General features: G+C 49.4%; 1 protein-coding gene across 1 annotated transcript in view; it reads right to left on the reverse strand.

Annotated features, from left to right (window-relative positions):
* Positions 1–19,943, reverse strand: part of LOC107114257 (chromosome unknown open reading frame, human C15orf59) — a 26,203-nt gene extending 6,260 nt beyond the window's left edge. The window contains exons 1-3 of the mRNA XM_015415699.1: positions 19,853–19,943; positions 11,008–11,069; positions 9,449–9,556 (exon numbers count right to left, since the gene is read on the reverse strand). Coding sequence (XP_015271185.1) covers positions 9,449–9,556; positions 11,008–11,069; positions 19,853–19,943 — 261 coding nt within the window. The remainder of the gene's footprint in view (positions 1–9,448; positions 9,557–11,007; positions 11,070–19,852) is intronic.
* Positions 19,944–20,459: the final 516 nt, after the last annotated feature.

A 20,459-nucleotide genomic window follows, 5' to 3' on the forward strand; every position in this document is an offset into this window, starting at 1 on the left:
TGTGGGGAGGGGAAGGGAAAGGAGTTTGTAAGCCGCTCTGAGACTCCTTTGGGTAGTGAAGGGCGGGGTATAAATCCAATCTCTTCTTCTTTTACCTCACAGGGTGTCTGTTGTTGTGGGGAGGGGAAGGGAAAGGAGTTTGTAAGCCGCTCTGAGACTCCTTTGGGTAGTGAAGGGCAGGGTAGAAATCCAATCCCTTCTCTTCTTCTCTTGTGGGCTGGAAGGACGGCACAAGCAGGAGTCCTGGTGGCGCTCATAGGAGAGGAGACCTGGGCACTCTCTTCCCAGGGCTCTCCAGAATCTGGAACCGGCTCTGGTAGAACCCATGCTCTCGTTTCAGCCATTGGTAGCTCTCATTTCAAGCTGCCAGCCTCAAGGTGGTGGCTGGAGATCTCCTGGGATTACAACGGATCTCCAGGCAACAGAGATCAGTTCCCCTGGAGAACATGGCCGCTTTGGAAGATCGATTATGTGGCATTGTGCACCACTGAAGCCCCTCCTCCTTCCCAAGCCCCGTCCCCTCAGGCTCCACCCCCAAATGAGACTTTCCCAGAAACACCAATTGATCCAGAATGTGGCAGTGCGAGTCCTGACGGGAATGTCACGAAAGACCAGGGGTCATTTTGTAGAAAAAGAGGTGCAGGAGCTCATTAGCATGACTTGTTTGCATATGCCACACCCCCTGACATCACCGGAAGTGTGTCAGAAGGCAACACCCACCACTCAGGCTCCACAGGACTGTTTTGGATTGCTAGCTATTGGGGGGGGGCGTGCAGATCTGCCCTCACAGAGGAGGGAGAGCTTGTACCTGAATAAAACTTGGTCTTAAAGGTGCCACTGGACTGTTTTGGACTGGGGGGCCGGGGGGGGGCTCTGCAGCTTACCTGGCTGCTTCTTGCTCTGACTGAGGGCTGCTGGGAGCAGGGGGCGGGGCTTGTTGCATGTGCCCGCCCCCTGGGCTCTTTACTGCCGGAGCTCCGCTCCTGTGCGCTCCTGCAGGAAATGACCCCTGCTCTTGGGGGCTGGATATGGGGGGGGATATCACTCTTGCCAAAAGAGCGATATCTGTCATGAGTGAGATCTGCCTGTGTCGGGCAGAGCTGGGTGACGACCTGCTGAGACCCCAACGGTGGCAATTGTATGAGGCTCCATAGCTTTTCCCCCTCCCCAAAGTGCATTAGTCGAACATTGAAATGTTGTAATTCTATTTCAAATGGAGGCCATATTGACTGAGCTTGTGTGTAAACACAACTCTGTGTGTTTGTGTGTGTGTGAAGTGTCATCAAGCTGCATCTGACTTTTGGCACCCCAGGGTTTTCAAGGCAAGAGACGAACAGAGGTGGCTCGCCATTGCCTGGCTCTGCATAGCAACCCTGGGCTTCCTTGGTGGTCTCCCATCCAAGGACTAACCAGGGCCAACCCTGCTTAGCTTCTGAGATCGAACAAGATCCGGCTAGCCTGGCCCACCCAGGTCAGGGCTGTCTTGCTGGCAGAAACGGCTGCCAAGTCACAGCCTCTGTAGGCTTTTCAACGCAGGAGGCAAACAGAGGGGGTTTGCCGTTTGCCTGCCTCTGCACAGCAACCCTGGGCTTCCTTGGTGGCCTCCCATCCAAGTAATATCCCTGCTCTGGGTACCAGGCACAATTCAAAGTGCTTGTTTTTCCCCTTAAAAGGCCTGTATGGCGTGGGGCTAGGGCTCTGGGAGGACCGCCTCCTCCCCTATTGCCCAGCCTGCCAGTTAAGATCCTCTTCCCAAGCCCTGCTCTCCGTGCCCCGACCTACGGAAGTGAGGCAGTTGGTAACGAGAGCAGGGCCTTCTCAGTGGTGGCGCCTCTCCTTTGGAATGCCCTCCCCCCTGAGGTTCACCTAGAGAGCCAGTCTGGTGTCATGGTTAAGACTCTAATCTGGGAGAGCCGGGTTTGATTCCCCCACTCCTCCACTTGCACCTGGCTGGATGACCTTGGGCAAGCTGTAGTTCTGATAAGAGCTGTCCTTGAAAAAGAGCAGTTTCTGTCAGAGCTCTCTCAGCCCCACCGACCTCACAGGGTGTCTGTTGTGGGGAGGGGAAGGGAAAGGAGTTTGTAAGCCGCTCTGAGACTCCTTCGGATAGTGAAGGGCAGGGTATAAATCCAATCTCCTCTTCTTCTTCTTTTACTCTGTGGTGGGGAGGGGAAGGGAAAGGAGTTTGTAAGCTGCTCTGAGACCTTTGGGTAGTGAAGGGCGGGGTATAAATCCAATCTCCTCCTCTTCTTCTTCTTTTTCTTCTTCTTCTTCTTCTCCTTCTCCTTATTCTTGTGTCTATCATGTTGTCTCTTAGGTGCCAGGCCAAACCTTTTCTTGTAACCCAGACTTTAAAACAAGGAGAAGTCTTTTTTTTAGTTGTCTCATGACCTGCTTTTAACCCGCTTTATGGATATTTTAAAGGCAGTTCAATAGTTATTCCATACTGTTTTTATGCTCATGGATTGTTTTTAATATTGATAATTTATGTTGTATTTAATACTATGTTGTATTTAATATTGATCATTCATGTCATTGATCATTTATGTCCTTGTTTTTACTTGTAAGCCACTTTGAGCTGACCTGTGGAGAGCGACATATAAATTCCATAAATACATAAATACTTGCATTCCATAAATATATGAATGAATGAATGAATGAATGAAGAATGTCTTTGACATTAGCCTTTCCCAGAACATGCCATCCTTTAACTGGGCATGCTTGAGATTAAACATGGGCTTTCATGCATGCAACGTATGAGGGGCCGTGGCTCAGTGACAGAGCACTGGCATGGCGTGCAGAAGGTCCCCGGTTCAATCCCTGGCCTCTCCAGTTAACAGAACTTGCAGTAGGTGACATGAAAGTCCTCTGCCTGAGACCCTGGAGAGCTGTTGCCAGACTGAGTAGACAATACTGACTTTGATGGACCGAGGGTCTGATTCAGCATAAGGCGGCTTCATGCGTTCATATATACTTCATCACTGAAGACAATGACCTAAAACCCAAGATAGAATGTACCACGGAGAAACCATTACCCAGCTTTCCACTTCCAAATGTGCTGTCTTTGGAGTATCCCCCCCACTGTTTATCTTGCAACCGAAACACCCCTTAGACTATCACATTCCTAGAAGGTGGGTGGGAAGCAAACCCCTGCCAAGTACCAACTCCTAGAGTGGCTTGCAGTTGCGTTACCCCTGACGCCCAGTAGATGGAGACATTCTACGGCACAGTCAAATGGAGGGGGCAGCTTCTCAGAAAAGAAGACGGCTTTCCAGCCACCGCTTCGAATGCGCCCGGAGCAAATTCATCTGAACTGTGAAGAATTCCTTCAAATATCTCATCTCCTTTCAAAGGGAAGGAGACAGGGAGCACCCTTTCAATCGGAGCATCATGGAGTGCTTCTTTTTGATGCCGCGAAACTGAGGGCAGTGCCACAGCAATGAGAAATAATAAAAGAGCAAAGCCAACAGTGCAAGCCCGGCGCATGAAGCAAATGTGATTGAAAATGTGCCTTATATGGGCTTTTGGGGTTTTTTACAAAAAAAAAATCATAAAAGCTGACAGAGCTCAGTGCATTTGTGGATAATGCCTCTTCATCCCGGGAGGGAATCTTTTAAAAAAATAAAAAATAAATGCATTGGGATCTTAATAGCTTTTCTAACATATGGTAACCAGCTCCTAATAGTTCTTTTCATTTTTTTCCTCAAAAAAATATTTGCATTGCGACGTAAAAGAGGAGATGAGCACAGGAGATGTAATTGATGAGCTTTTGCTCTAATGTGCGGCGTAGGGGTACGCAATTAATTGAACAGACAATCAGAGGGAATTTAAATCAAATAATATAATGGAGCACGTTATTAGCCTGGCTCGGAAAGGCAAAGCGCTAACAGGCCGGAAGGTTCTATCAACTGAGATGGTCTGCTCATTAGACTTGTGACAAATGTCAGCATTCCTGAGATGGGTTTACTCCTGCCACACAGCTGTATTATTTAGTACCTTGGTTTCAGCTGCTGAGTTCAAACATATTGTTTAGTGCCTTGGTCTTCAACTGCAATATTGGGCCATATTGCTTAGTACCTTGGCCTTCAACTGGAATGTTGACCATACTGCTTAGTACCTTGGTCTTCAACTGGAGGGATGGGCCATACTGCTTAATGCCTTGGTCTTCAAATGAAGGGTTGAAGCATATTGCTTAGTGCCTTGGTCTTCAACTGATGGGTTAGGCCGTATTACTTAGTACCTTTGTCTTCAACCTGGAGTGTTGGGCCGTATTGCTTAGTACTGTGGTCCTCAAGTGGAATGCTGGGTCATATTGTTTTAGTACCTTGGTCTTCAACTGGAGGGTTGAACCATATTGCTTAGTGCCATGGTCTTCAACTGGTGAATTGGGCCATATTGTTTAGTACCTTGGTCTTCAACTGGAGGATTGGGCCATATTGCTTACTATCTTGGTCTTCATTTGGAATGTTGACCATATTGCTTAGTACCTTGGTTTTGAACTGGAGCATTGGGCTACATTGCTTAGTACTGTGGTCTTCATCTGGAACACTGGGTCATATTTAGTACCTTGATCTTCAACTGGAGGGCTGGGCCATATTGTTTAGTGCCTTGGTCTTCAACTGCAATATTGGGCCATATTGCTTAGTACCTTGGCCTTCAACTGGAATGTTGACCATACTGCTTAGTACCTTGGTCTTCAACTGGAGGGATGGGCCATACTGCTTAATACCTTGGTCTTCAAATGAAGGGTTGAAGCATATTGCTTAGTGCCTTGGTCTTCAACTGATGGGTTAGGCCGTATTGCTTAGTACCTTTGTCTTCAACTGGAGGGTTGGGCCGTATTGCTTAGTACTGTGGTCCTCAAGTGGAATGCTGGGTCATATTGTTTTAGTACCTTGGTCTTCAACTGGAGGGTTGAACCATATTGCTTAGTGCCATGGTCTTCAACTGGTGAATTGGGCCATATTGTTTAGTACCTTGGTCTTCAACTGGAGGATTGGGCCATATTACTTAGTATCTTGGTCTTCATTTGGAATGTTGACCATATTGCTTAGTACCTTGGTTTTGAACTGGAGCATTGGGCTACATTGCTTAGTACTGTGGTCTTCATCTGGAACACTGGGTCATATTTAGTACCTTGATCTTCAACTGGAGGGCTGGGCCATATTGCTTAGTGCCTTGATCTTCAACTGGAGGGTTGGGCTACATTGATTAGTACTGTGGTCTTTAACTGGAACACTGGGTCATATTATTGGTCTTCAATGGGAGGATTGGGCAATATTTTTGAGTATTTAGATTCAACTGGTGCCCTGCATCCCAACCTACAGTGAATCACTTGAGAGGCACCATCAGCATTTTCTATTTTTGCTTGTTTTGGAGTTCTTTTTTATTTTTTTAAAATAAGAGAGAAGGGCCACACATAATAAAAAGATAAAAAGGGCTTCCGTTTTGAGGATCTGAGTAAGCAAAGTGAAAAATAAATACTAAAGACAACTAGTTTACTAGCCTTCATTATGTGAATTATTTGAAGCAGAATGAGAAACGGAAGGCAGTGTAGGATAGAAACGCTGAAATCTTTATGCTCTGTAATTCTAGGATGCTTGCTTGTGCATTATTTAATTTTAGAGGCTCATTTATTTACATGAAAATGCATGCACTGAAGCTTTCCAGGAGTTGCAAACTCTGAGCTGGAATCTCCAGCTTTTAATCATGTATGTCTAGTAGCAAGATAAGATTTTATCCCCCCCCCAGTGGTGATGGAAATGTTTCCTGAATATGAAGTTGCCTTATACTGAATCAGACCATTGGTGCCTCAACATTAGCAGTGTCTACTCAGACTGGTTGTGGCTCTCCAGGGTCTCAGGCAGAGGTCTTTAACATCACCTACTGCCTGGACCTTTTAACTGGAATTGCCGGGGATTGAACTTGGGACCTCCTGCGTACCAAGTAGAGGCTCTTCCACTGAGCTGTGTCCCTCCCCAAAACATACACTACTCTTTATTTCCCTTTAGTCCAAAGCAGAGGATCTGAACATCAGATTTCAAAGATCCATCATGGTGAAATATGGCTCCCTCAATTGCCATCATTGATGCTTGGTAGGAAAGTCAAAGATCCATCATGGTGAAATATGGCTCCATCAATTGCCATCATTGATGCTTGGTATGAGATGAATTGACTCAATCAAGGAAGCCACGGCCCACAGTTTGCAAGATCTGAGCAAGGCTCAGATAGGATATTTTGGAGGCCAATTCATAGGGTAGCCATAAGTCAGAAGCATATAACACACACACAGAGAAGAAAGTCATGTGGGAACTGAAGCTTGAGCTCAGCTACTGCAGATGCAACAGAAGGGCAAGCCAAGTGGAAACACGCACCAAACTCCCGCTCAATGCCTAACTCCTATTCCTAACTGTCTAGCTTAGTCTAATTGCCATCATGGAATTATTACACAGCTATTTAGGCGGATGCACTACAAATCCCATGTGGCAGTGCTGATGAACACTAAGGGTATGGACTGAGAAAAATTTCACTACAGTTTCAAATCTGGGCTTCAGGAATCAAAAGATTATCGTGATTGCTTTGTTTCAGGTAGGGGGATTACAGGTTCAGTTTTGAATCCACCCTGTCTTTTTGTGTTCTAGATTTTCAGGACCGTTTTTTACACACACACACTGCAGATGGCATCCTTTTCAATGCACAACCAATTAGAGGGTCTCCCACGCAGCCATCATGGCACATAATGCCACCACAACTGCATGGAATGCAGCCCTCCCTCTCATCTCCACATTCCCAGAATCTCAGCCACATGAAGCAAAGTGTTCTTACCACATAGGTTTTACCAGGCATTCCCCAAAAGTAGCTCATTTCTGTGCATGTGCACTGCATTCCCTCTCTGCAGCTTTTCTGCAAAAGTGATTGAGTGGGAATGCTGGACCCATGCCAATTGGTTGGAAGAATGCCACGGCCCAGGGAAACAAGCAGAATCAAAGAACAACATGGCAAGTGTCATGGGCCAGCTTGACCAGCCTGAGTCCAGTGTGGCTGAAGACTCCTCAGGGGTCGAGGAGCCACATGCAGCCAGCTCTGAAGCAGCTAAAGTTAGGGAAATAGAGATACAGGAGCCTCAAGATTCATTGCCGGCAGCTGACCTTGACCCACCCAGGCACACCTCTAAAGTAGCTGAAGCACAGCAGCAGGAAAGTACTCTTCATTAATTGAACAGCGAAGGGAAAGGCTCCAGGAAGACTTAAGGACATGCAGGCAGAGTGCTCACCTCTTGGCTCGGCGCCAGCTGCCTAATGATAGCAGTTTTGAGTAAGTGCAGGAGCACCTCCAAGCTGGTAGCTGGAAATCAGGCTTGTTAAGGAATGCCTATGTAAGTCAGACCTGGAGAACTGCAGATTGGGGAAGATACAACCCTGTGAACTTCACAATCACAATTCTGGACTCTGCCTCCTGTGACCTTTGGACTGACCCTTGACTCTGCTTTTTGGACTTGCCTGAATCTTGCTGATTAATGACTCTGGTTTCCTGAACAACCCATAAGAACATAAGAGACGCCAATGTTGGATCAGGCCGAAGGCCCATCCAGTCCAACACTCTGTCACACAGTGGCCAAAAATACCAGGTGCCATCAGGAGGCCCACCAGTGGGGCCAGGACATTAGAAGCCCTCCCACTGTTGACCCCCCCAAGCACCAAGAAGACAGAGCATCACTTGCCCCAGAGCCCCTATCTATACCTTGTGGCTAATAGCCACTGATGGACCTCTGCCCCATATGCCTATCTAATTCCCTTTTGAAGCCGTCCATGCTTGTAGCTGCCACCACTTCCTGTGACAGTGAATTCCATGTTCTATGAACTCTGACGGATGCTAAACTGGTATTTGACTCCTGGACCGGACTCTTGACTCTAATCTAGCTGTGTTGCCTTACTCTGCCTGTATTCCAGGACAGCAAACAGATGTGCATGCTCCTGTGGGCTTGGTAAACACTCAAATTTGAAACAACATGGATTTTTTGGCAAACAATCGTTTTGTTTCAGTAACAAACCTGGATTCCTAATAGCATTCCAGGAGCCTGAAATAATGACCTGAAACAGATTTTCATGCATATCTTTGGCTCTGGAGTTCTCTTAGAATACCTTTATAAGTTTGGTGTAGTGGTTAAGAGTGCGGACTCTAATCTGGGAGAACCGGGTTTGATTCCCCGTTCCTCCACATGCAGCTGCTGGTGTGACCTTGGGTCCATCACAAGTTCTCTCAGAGCTGTTCTCTCAAGGACAGCTCTTGGGAGAGCTCTCTCAGCCCCACCTACCTCACAGGGTGTCTGTTGAGGGGAGGGCAAGGGAAAGGGATTGTAAGTTGCTCTGAGAGTCCTTCGGGTAGTGAAGGGCAGGGTATAAATCCAATCTCTTCTCTTCTTCTTCTCTTTATTGCAACCAACCAAAATGGTACCAAAGCGTTCAAGGTGTCAAGAACTTTAAATAATCAGATTGGATGTTTTTCAAAGGATAGGAGAAGGGGAAAATAGATCTTGGGCTACGCTCTTAAGATTTTGCTTTGGATACACAGGGCTACCTGCCACCTCTAGCAACAAATTTTATGTGGAACTTAAAGTCCTTTCCCTTGAGTTCAGGTCTGGAAAGCATCTTCTGCTGAGGTTGGTAGAATCGTTGACCAGACTGCTGAGCAAGGGAAAGCCGGTTCCAAAGGGCAAGGCAATGTATCAGAAGGCCAGATCTTTGTTGTTTAGAAAAGAAGAAGGCCGGACATCTTCAGCGTGTTCTTGATTTATTTTTTGCTGACACATAACCTTGCCTCCAAGTCAGTCCCGTTAACAACTGGACGGTTTGGTTGACCCTTAGGGGTTGCTCCCATTACCAGACGGGAGGCGTGCAATTTGTCTCCTTGCTGATCTTGCGCGTAAGAACATAAGAACATAAGAGCAGCCAATGTTGGATCAGGCCAATGGCCCATCCAGTCCAACACTCTGTATCACACAGTGGCCAGAAATACCAGGTGACATCAGGAGGTCCACCAGTGGGGCCAGGACATTAGAAGCCCTCCCACTGTTGACCCCCCCAAGCACCAAGAAGACAGAGCATCACTTGCCCCAGAGCCCCTATCTATACCTTGTGGCTAATAGCCACTGATGGACCTCTGCTCCATATGCTTATCTAATTCCCTTTTGAAGCCGTCCATGCTTGTAGCCGCCACCACTTCCTGTGGCAGTGAATTCCATCTCATGTTGTTTTAATCCTTGTTTTCAGCAAAAAAGCGCCGACCAGACACAGCAGTGGCGTGGAGACGAGCGGACCACGAACCCCCCGAGCAAAGCCGTTCGCTTCAATACAATTCCCTGTCAAAAATCTCAATCTTCCATGGTCTTCACACACCACTCCCCACAAACTGGAAATCCCAAATCCCAAATGCTTCCTCAGTGGCTCACAGCATACAGTATCAAAGATAAACTTCCATCGGACAAACAGTCTTTGCTCGGGGGGTTCGTGGTCCGCTCGTCTCCACGCCACTGCTGTGTCTGGTTGGCGCTTTTTTGCTGAAAACAAGGATTAAAACAACATGAGAGCATCACAAGTTTAAGTGCTTGTATTATTGTTATCTATTTGTGTGCACGTTTGCAGCAATTTTCCATTACTTGTTACTCTATATTGCTGTACCCATTGTATATTGTACACTTCCGGTGATGTCAGGGGGTGTGGCATATGCAAATGAGTTATGCGAATGAGTTATGCTAATGAGCTCCTGCACCTCTTTTTCTACGAAATGACCCCTGATGGTCAGCAATGGAAGGGCCGATAGACAGAACACCTGCTTTGCATGCAGAAAGTCCTTGGTTCAGTCGCCAGCTTCTCCAGTTAAAAAGACCAGGTAGGAGGGGATGGGAAAGACCTTGACCTGGAACTCTGGCTCAGCAGTAGAGCCTCTGCTTTGCATGCAGAAAGTCCTTGGTTCAGTCGCCAGCTTCTCCAGTTAAAAAGACCAGGTAGGAGGGGATGGGAAAGACCTTGACCTGGAACTCTGGCTCAGCAGTAGAGCCTCTGCTTTGCATGCAGAAAGTCCTTGGTTCAGTCGCCAGCTTCTCCAGTTAAAAAGACCAGGTAGGAGGGGATGGGAAAGACCTTGACCTGGAACTCTGGCTCAGCAGTAGAGCCTCTGCTTTGCATGCAGAAAGTCCTTGGTTCAGTCGCCAGCTTCTCCAGTTAAAAAGACCAGGTAGGAGGGGATGGGAAAGACCTTGACCTGGAACTCTGGCTCAGCAGTAGAGCCTCTGCTTTGCATGCAGAAAGTCCTTGGTTCAGTCGCCAGCTTCTCCAGTTAAAAAGACCAGGTAGGAGGGGATGGGAAAGACCTTGACCTGGAACTCTGGCTCAGCAGTAGAGCCTCTGCTTTGCATGCAGAAAGTCCTTGGTTCAGTCGCCAGCTTCTCCAGTTAAAAAGACCAGGTAGGAGGGGATGGGAAAGACCTTGACCTGGAACTCTGGCTCAACGGTAGAGCCTCTGCTTTGCATGTACTATGCTTTGCATGTAGAAGATCTCTGGTTCAGTACTTGGCATCTCCAGTTAAAAGGACCAGGTAGTACGTGATGGAAAAGACCTTGAACTCTGGCTCAGAGGTAGAGCCTCTGCTTTGCATGCAGAAGATCTCTGGTTCAGTACTTGGCATCACCAGTTAAAAGGACCAGATAGTAGGTGATGGGAAAGACCTTGACCTGGAACTCTGGCTCAGCAGTAGAGCCTCTGCTTGGCATGCAGAAGATCTCTGGTTCAGTACTTGGCACCTCCAATCAAAAGGACCAGGTAGTAGATGATGGGAAAGACCTTGACCTGAGACCCTGGCTCAATGGAAGAGCATCCAGGTTGCATGCAGGAGGCCCCAGGTTCAATCCCTGGGCATCTCCAGTTAAAAGGACCAGGTAGCAGTTCATGCGAAAGATGCCCCGCTGAGACCCCGAACAGCAGCTGCCAGTCAGAGTAAACAATACTTACCCTGATAAACCAAGGGTCTGACTCAGCAGATGCCTGCTCTGTGTGGGTATCTTTTGCAGTTGCTGCACCAGAAACGGAGGTGGCATGAATAAAACATCCACAGCTGATTGTTTTCCCTCCACAGCTGATTGTTTTCCCTCCGTGAACATGACTAATCCTCTTTTAAAAAGTCACTTATCCTATTGGAGTTCAAAACATGCCACTGAACACCTTTGTGTGCGTGCGTGTGCACGGCATGAAATACGGATGACAGCAACTTCGGTTTGTCTGATCAAACCTACCCTATTTTTTTTTTAATCAGGTCCCTCCAATTCTTGCCTTACGGGGGGAAAGCAAAATGCCCACTTCACGACGCCGGGATTGTCAATGATCTTCTTATGCGTTCATTGGTTTTCTCCTTCTACACTTGACTGTATTTCAAAAAGGACATTTACGGGGCTGGGAAAAGTACTGGAGAGGGCAACTGAGATGATTAAGGGGTTGGCGCACCTTCCTTAAGACGAAAGGCTGAAGAGTCGGGGGGCGGGGGGAGGCATGATAGACATTTAGAGCATTATGCACAGAGCAGAAAGAGTGGTTAGGGAGAACGGTTTCTCCACAAATACTAGAACCCAAGGGCACACAATGAAATACACATCCAGGAGATTCAGGACAGACCAAAGGAATTCTTTCTTTACTCAGCGAGTGATTCGATTGTGGAATTCATTGTCAAACGATGCAGGGATGGCCACAGGCACAGCGGGCTTTAAAAGTGGATTAGACAGATTCATGGAGGAGAGAATTACTACTAGTCCTGGTAACTGAGGTGAGCCTCCATGATCAGAGGCAGCAGACCTCTTAATACCAGTGCCAAGAGGCAATATCAGGGGAAGGCTTTGGCCTCCATGCCCTGTTGTTGGCCCTCCGGAGGAACTGGTTAGCCACTGTGTGAGACTGGATGCTGGACTAGATGGACCACTGTCGATTGTGGAATTCATTGTCAAACGATGGAGGGATGGCCACAGGCACAGCGGGCTTCAAAAGTGGATTAGACAGATTAATGGAGGAGAGAATTACTACTAGTCCTGGTAACTGAGGTGAGCCTCCATGATCAGAGGCAGCAGACCTCTTAATACCAGTGCCAAGAGGCAATATCAGGGGAAGGCTTTGGCCTCCATGCCCTGTTGTTGGCCCTCCGGAGGAACTGGTTAGCCACTGTGTGAGACTGGATGCTGGACTAGATGGACCACAGCTGGGCTCTTCTGATGTTCTTATGTAACTGTACAAAGAACAACAACAACAAAAATCCCTTTGTTCTGTTTAGCTTTTAATTTTCTCCCTGTAGACAAACCAGTCCAGTTCCCAAATCAGTTTATGTTTAGTTATCTTCGGACCATTGTTCTAAAATATCTGCTCCTATCAGAGCTACGGTTATCGGAAGTCAATAGCCACTAGTGGTGAGAGTTGATCTGTTATCTCAAGCCAGTTGAATCTGAATCTGAATCGGCCTGCAGCAGCCCGAAAGCGGTCCGAATGTGCCATTTTCGGGGGCGCATTCGGTTCGGACGAACCGAATGCACATCCCTATCACCTACTTGCCTAATCCTTTTAAGTGGAGATTCTGGGGATTGAACCTGGGACCTTCTGCATGCCAAGCAGAGGCTCTACCACTGAGCCAGGATCCCAAGTCAAGGTCTTTCCCATCACCTCCTGCCTGGTCCTTTTAGCTGGAGATGCCGGGGATCGAACCTGGGACCTTCTGCATGCCAAGCAGAGGCTCTACCACTGAGCCAGGGTCTCAGGTCAAGGTCTTTCCCATCACCTACTTGCCTAATCCTTTTAACTGGAGATTCTGGGGATTGAACCTGGGACCTTCTGCATGCAAAGCAGAGGCTCTACCACTGGGCCAGGGTATTCATTCATTCATGTATTCAACTTTTATACCACCCATTCCTTGCAAGCAGGGCTCAGGGCGGTGTATAACAGCACAGTAAAACCAACATATCATATGAGATAAAAACATTAAAGATTTACAATAAAACTCAAACAGTTCAATTTCAACCGATGGCGGTCAGAGTGCTGCCACCTTGTGGGGGAAGGGAGGGACAGTGCCATCCAGATGGACACCCTTGCTGTCCTCGGCCAAACACCTGGCGGAACATTTGTGCCTTGCAGGCCCTGAGGAACTGTGTCCGGCCCCGCAGGGCATGCATGTTACTCGGCAGAGAGTTCCACCAGGTTGGGGCCAGGGCACTGAAAGCCCTGGCCATGGCCGAGGACAGCTGGGTATCTCTTGGGCTGGGACCACAAACAAGTTCTTATCAGCTGTGCATAATGCTCTTGGGGGGGGTATACCGGGAGAGGCGGTATTAGATCAAGAGAGGGTATTAGATCAAGGTCTTTCCCCATCATGTACTACCTGATCCTTTTAACTGGAGATGCCGGGGTCTGAACCTGGGACTTCCTGCATGCAAAGTGGAATCCACTGCCACAGAAGGTGGTGGCAGCTACAAGCATGGATGGCTTCAAGAGGGAATTGGATAAACATATGGAGCAGAGGTCCATCAGTGGCTGTTAGCCACAAGGTATAGATAGGAAATCACAGGCTGGGGCAAGTGATGCTCTGTATTCTTGGTGCTTGGGGGGGGGTCAACAGTGGGAGGGCTTCTGGTGTCCTGGCCCCACTGCTGGACCTCATGGTGGCACCTGGTATTTTTGGCCACTGTGTGACGGAGTGTTGGACTGGATGGGCCATTGGCCTGATCCAACATGGGCTTCTCTTATGTTCTTAGATGCTCTACCACTGAGCCACAGTCCCTCCCTAATGGATTTGAACATCTAGCCGAGCATCCTGTTTCACACCAGTTGCCTTAGAGGGCCAACGAACAGGGTATCGAGGCCCAAAGCCTCCCGCTGATGCTGCTTCCCAGCACTGGGATTTAGCAGTCAATTGCCTCTGAATATGGAGGTTCCCGTAGCCATTATGACTAGTAGCCACTGATGGATCTGTTCTCCCTGCATCTGCCGCACCCTCTTTTAAAGCCATCCACTTGGCGTCATTAGTTAGGGGACAGGGTTTCAAGCTCCCGAGTGCCGATGTGGTCATTGGAAGACTTCCATCTCCGGCAACCGGGGGAAAAAATTAACTGTACAAACATTAATGGTAACTAGCCAGCTGTAACAGAAGAGTTGTTGAAGGCCAGGATTGGACGAAGGAAGGAATGGATCCATTTCAGAGTTTTCCGGTCTTTCTGCCCGGAACAGTTTAAAATGAAATCTCCACTTGGGTCCTTTTAAAAGGCAGGCAGTTATGATCTTTGGGGTTTTAATTTTTAAACACCTTCTTTTATTCATGTCTCGAAAGCAGCAGTTGCACAGTGTACAATGAAAACAGCCACGGTGCCGTGAACAATAAAGGCAGCCATTGCACAACGAACGATCGGCGTTTCCCCGTTAAGTTTATATCACTCAACGGAGTGGCTCGCGGGTCATTCCAGGAGAGCATGCCCGGGCAACGAAAAAAACTCCAGGCGCTGAAGTCATGTCCTGACCTGGATAGCCCAGGCTAGTCGGATCTCAACACATCTCAGAAGCTAAGCAGGGTCAACCCTGGTGAGTACTTGGATGGGAGACCACCAAGGGAAGTCCAGGGTTGCTGTGCAGAGGCAGGCAATGGCAAACCGCCTCTGCTTGTCTCTTGCCTGGAAAACCTTCAGGGTCGCCATAGATCGGCTGTGACTCGACAGTGTTTTCCACCACCTCTGAAGTCATCAGCCCTATCAGCGCTATGGAGAAATATTGGTGGAGATCTCTAGCTCTCGGCCTAGACCTGTGACTCCCCGGCGTCCTTTTGGCATGATTGTTAAACCAGTTCAAATACTGATCAACCGATCTCCTACTTGATCTCCTACTTGCCCCGCCTACCTCCCAGGGTGTCTGTTGTGGGGAGGGGAAGAGAAAGGAAATTGTAAACCGCTCTGAGGCTCCTTTGGGTAGGGAAGGGCGGGGTATAAATCCCATCTCCTCCTCCTCCTCTGTGCTCAAAGTACAAGCCACTAACACGCACACACACACACACACACACACACATTCTGATTATAAACAGGAGAGGAAAACTCACAGGGCAAAAAAACAAACAAACCCAAAATTCCATTGACTTTTCCCCCATTGAGGCAAAATTCCACCCTGCTTGCAGGGATTTTTGTGTGGCAGAGGGATAGAATGTGGCAGAACATATAGCAAAGCAACTCAGGAACACGGCCTTTTTAGAAGAGGAGGAGGAGATGGGATTTATGCCCCGCCCTTCACTCAGAGTCTCAGAGTGGCTTGGAAACTCCTTTCCTTTCCCCTCCCCACAACAGACACCCTGTGAGGTAGGTGGGGCTGAGAGAGCTCTTGACAGAAACGGCTCTTTTTTCAAGGACAGCTCTGAGAGGACTATGGCTTGCCCAAGGTGATCCAGCAGCTACGAGTGGAGGAGTGGGGAATCAAACTCAGTTTCCCCAGATTAGAGTCCGCAGACTTAACCACTACACCAAACTAAAACATCCTCCCTTACACACTGCTGAACAAGATCCAGGCGAAACGGGTCATTCCCACCGGTTCTCCCTTCGGCTACAACCCCGTTCATTCTCCCTGCTCTCTTGGAGACTCCTCCCACTGCCCTCTCCCTTTTCCCAGGATTCCTCTGGGCCACTCCTCCTTCCATCCCCCCTCATCTACCCCCCCCTGTTTCCTACTGGCTCTTCCTTTTCAGACTCCTCCCTCGTTCCCTAGCTGCCAACCCTTTTACATTCCTGGTCAACCACAGCACGAGGGTGAAACCCGCTTGCAAAGGAGAGCTGTCTGGCTATTTAGGCCAGAGGCCCCCAACGTGGTGCCCTTTCTGGCTCCTGCCAAGTGTTTTGAGGAAGTAGGTGGGGCCAGGCGGGGCTTTTGCCCGGCAAGGCTTCTGATTGGCCACTGGAGATTTGACTGGCTGTGCAGATACTTCAAAAGCGTTGCTTGGGCAGCAGCTGCCACTGCAGCACAAGGACCTGCACGGTGTGATTGAAGTTAAGCGGTGGCGATCCTTTTGTGGCTGGTGCCGCCTCCTGCAGCAGTAGGGTTGCTTGCCATCCCCCGGGTCGGGGCACGGGATCCCCCAATTTTGAGGCTCCCCAATCAGCTGCCGGCCAACTGGCCAGCGAGGGAAGCCCCACCTCTGAACAGCAGCATCCTATGGGGATGCCACCGATGCAGTGACATCACCGGTAGTGACATCATCGTGCTGGGGCTGTCGTACAGCAACGCTGTGGCATTTTTTGGGGGGGACTCTATGGTTACCCAGGATCTGCCTGGGGAATTACCTCGAATGCTAGTGCGTCGCCGCACAATGGCCCCAGCGCAATGATGTCACTACCAATGCTCCCTCTAAGATGTGGAATCTTGTGAGCAGAAATCCGACTTTGGGAGCTCCTGGCATTCAAGTTGGTGGCAAGTGATTTCGCTGCTGCGTAAACTAGTTTGCTCTGGAGCCCTCCTTCCTGAGCTAAGACGGAAAGGTGCGAGCCGGAGGCTAAAAAACTCTGAGCTAGCTCACACTGACTCAGCCTAGAGGGAGTACTCGTCACTACCGATGACGTCATCCTGCAGCACGCGCTTTGTGCGCGTGGCAGAGACTTCCCGACGAGAAGCCAGGAGTCCCCCTGCTGCGGGAAAGCTAGGCCCTGGCAACCGGATGTGGCAGCCATTTTGTGGCTGTGCCCACCATGTTGTGGCAGAACTCCTAACGTGTCCGCAAGCTCAAAAAGGTTGGGGACCCCTGACTGAGGTGCTAGAGGCTGCACCCAAGTCGCTGTTGAAGCGACATCCATCGCTCTAGGGGAATTTGCCTGGAGAATTGTCTCCCATCCTGCCATGCCCGAGCCAGCATTAAGTCCCTCAACTCCCATTATGGGGGGGGGGGTTTTGCTGGCTAAATCTTGTTTGGCAGTGATCTTCCTGCTCTGCCTCTGGGAGCCTGCGCTCGCTCCTTCTAATCACGCTGCTTATTAGACCACAGGAAATTAAATCCCGGCCAGCTGTTTACACTTTGTGATTTGTCTTAGAGCGGGGCAGGCGGGTCAACGCAGGCCCGGCTGCACAGAATTCCGTATTTAAGAACAGAACAAAACCAAAAAAAACACCCCACGCCTGTTGCAGAGACGCCACCAAGCAACGCAGCATGTCACAGGCAGTGGGCAGGGAGAAAGGGCGATAGAGGCAGGGGGGTTTGGTGTTCTGTATCTTGCTTCCTGTGGGAAGGGAACTGACGTCTGGTTGAGAGAGGGGGTAACGTATCCATCACTGACTGGTTCGGAGTCGGAGGATGTGTCCCGCTTGTGGCCGCGGATGAAGCAAAAGTCCAGGCGATGTCAATTCCAGCATGGCTCCCATCAACACCTTTACAGGCGCCCGCCGAGTGGTGCCAGAAATATCCCAAGCAGCAGAGGTGTGGTGGTGGCAAAAGGAGAGCGCCCTCATTCAAGTGCCTTATCAGCACCACGGACAGCTCATGGGTGCTCTGCAGTCCTGCCTTGTAAAGCAGTGGTTCTTCTCAGACTCCAGTGTTCCCTCTAAGCCGTGGAGTCTTGTGAGCAAAAATTCCACTTTGTGAGCGACTGGCATCAAAGCTGTGAGTGAGCGACTTGGCTACTGCATACATTAGGTTACTCTGGATCCCTCCCTTCATGAGCTAAGACAAAAATGTGTAAGCCGGAGGCTGAAAAACTGTGAGCTAGCTCACACTAACTCAGCTTAGAGGGAACACCGGACTCTCCACCTTTTCGTTATGGGGACCCGCACCGAGTACTCCCTCTAAGCTGTGGAGTCTTGTGAGAAGAAATTCTACTTTGTGAGCTACCCGCATGAAAGCTGTGAGCGAGCGATTTGGCTGCTGCGTAAATGAGTTTGCTCTGGAGCCCTCCTTCCTGAGCCGAGACAAAAATCTGTGAGCCGGAGGCTAAGAAACTGTGAGCTAGCTCACACTAACTCAGCTTAAAGGCAACACAGCGCAAGTCCAAATTTACCTGGCATGGTGACCCATCCAGCGTCGGCCCATGGTTTTTTGGCTCCCTGGGCAAACTATGACGCTGACACTTGTCTAGTTCTCACCATTCAGTTTTGCACAGTGGCTACAGCCAGTTTGGTGTAGTGGTTAAGCGCGCGGACTCTAATCTGGGAGAACTGGGTTTGATTCCCCACTCCTCCACTTGCACCTGGCTGGATGACCTTGGGCAAGCCATAACTCTGGCACAGCTGTCCTTGAAAAAGAGCAGTTTCTGTCAAGAGCTCTCTCAGCTCCGCCTACCTCACAGGGTGTCTGTTGTGGGGAGGGGAAGGGAAAGGAGTTTTGTAAGCCGCTCTGAGACACCTTTAAGTAGTGAAGGGTGGGGTATAAATCCAATCTCTTCTTCTTCTTCTTCTACCCAGATGTTTTTGAGAAACCAGCAAACTACACAAAGGGCACAGCTGTCCACACTATGCACCCCAAACAAGTGGCGGTCTGACACAAGCAGCCTTTGCATAGGGAGGTGACATTCCGGCCTTTGACTCTTTCTCCATTACTCCCTCTAATTCCCCCTAAGAGTCTAAGGAACTTACTCTACTAACCACCAGAAGATAAGAAGAAATTGGATTTATACCCCGCCCTTCACTACCCAAAGGAGCCTCAGAGCCTCCTTTCCCTTCCCCTCCCCACAACAGACACCCTGGAAAGTTGGTGGGCTGAGAGAGCTCTTTGGAGAACTCTTTGTGACAGAACAGCTCTGAAAGAACTTGTAACTGATGCAGAGTCACACCAGCAGCTGTATGTGGAGGAGTAGAGAATCAAACATGGTTCTCCCAGATTAGAGTCCGCACTCCTAACCATGACATCAAACTGGCTCTCACCAGGACATGTTTCACTAGATCAACATGTATAAGCAGAAAATTATTATTATTATTATCATCATATGGCATTGTGTGTGGCATAGCCAGGAGATCTGAAGATTGTCTGGCAGCCTTGTTTTAGCTCTATTTTATAGTGAGCTAGACTTATTTTTGGGGCTGAGAGAGCTCTGAGAGAACTTGTGACTGACCCAAGGTCACCCAGCTAGCTTCACGTGGAGGAGTGGGGAATCAAACCCGGTTCTCCAGATTAGAGTCCACCACTCTTCTTAACCACTACGCCACCTTGGCTCTCCTATAGGTAGGGAATAAAATAGAAAAAATATTAAGAACATAAGAGAAGCCATGTTGGATCAGGCGAACGGCCCATCCATTACAATGCTCTGTGTCACACAGTGGCCAAAACCCAGGTGCCATCAGGAGGTCCACCAGCAGGGCCAGAACTCCAGAAACCCCCAAGCACCAAAAATACAGAGCATCCCACTGTTGCCCCAGACAAAGCGCTCCCTCTATACCTTGTGGCTAATACTCACTGATGGACTTCTGCTCTTAAGAACGTAAGAGAAGCCATTTTGGATCAGGCCAATGGCCCCTCCAGTCCAACACCCTGTGTCACACAGTGGCCAACACCCAGGTGCCATCAGGAGGTCCACCAGCAGAGCCAGAACTCCAGACCCTCCCACGGTTGCCCCCCCAAGCACCAGGAACACAGCGCATCACTGCCCCAGACATAACGCATGGGGCATTCATTACCAACTAATATAGGACACGGAAGGCACTGTTTCCAGGGTCAGATCTCGGTTCCCGAAACACAAAGTGAAACGCCGAAAGGGCGGAGGCAGCCGCTAGGGAGAGCAGGCTTGTGAGCCATTTCCAGAGGCTTCACGACCCCCCTTTTGGGTCCTGACCCACAGTTTGGGAAACACGGTTCTAAACCAAGCTCTGGCTTCCCACTCACAGACGCAGGCGAGCTTCATTGGGGCCTTTTTGTCGGCGAGGAGGGCGGCTGCATCAGGAAGAGGCGCTGGGTGAGTCGCCCAGGGGGACATGTGCGAATGCAGCCGGGCCCACACGGGATTGCTCATACACAGAAGCCGTTCAGGCAGCCGGCTAGCTTCTCTCTCGTGTCTCCCACCTCAGCCACGCGTCAGGATGACTCATCCCTCTCGCCTGATCATGGCAGGCCCACGCTGCCACACAGAAGCTTCGTAGGGCTGCTTATTAACCTTTAAGCACAGGTGCGGGACTGAAATATGGGCCGTGGCTCTATCTGGGAGACATCACCTGCGGCGGAACGTCAGGACATAAGGGGAGGCCTGCTGGATAAAACCGAGAGGCCACCTTGGGTCCTTGTCTGATTCCACCAGGGACACGCTGCAGGGCAGAAACATTTTGGGATTGCTTATTAACCTTTAAGCATAGGTGCAGGACTTTATAAATGTATACATCTGTGGTGCGGCCTCATTTGGAAAGCTGTGTACAGTTCAGGTCCCCACACCGCAAGAAAGGTATTATAACATCGGGGAAAGTGCAGAAAAGGACAACTAAGGCCCCAATCACACGCA

The sequence above is a fragment of the Gekko japonicus genome, unplaced genomic scaffold (assembly GCF_001447785.1).
Source record: "Gekko japonicus isolate JY-2015 unplaced genomic scaffold, Gekko_japonicus_V1.1 scaffold4294, whole genome shotgun sequence".
In the NCBI taxonomy this organism is placed as follows: domain Eukaryota; kingdom Metazoa; phylum Chordata; class Lepidosauria; order Squamata; family Gekkonidae; genus Gekko; species Gekko japonicus.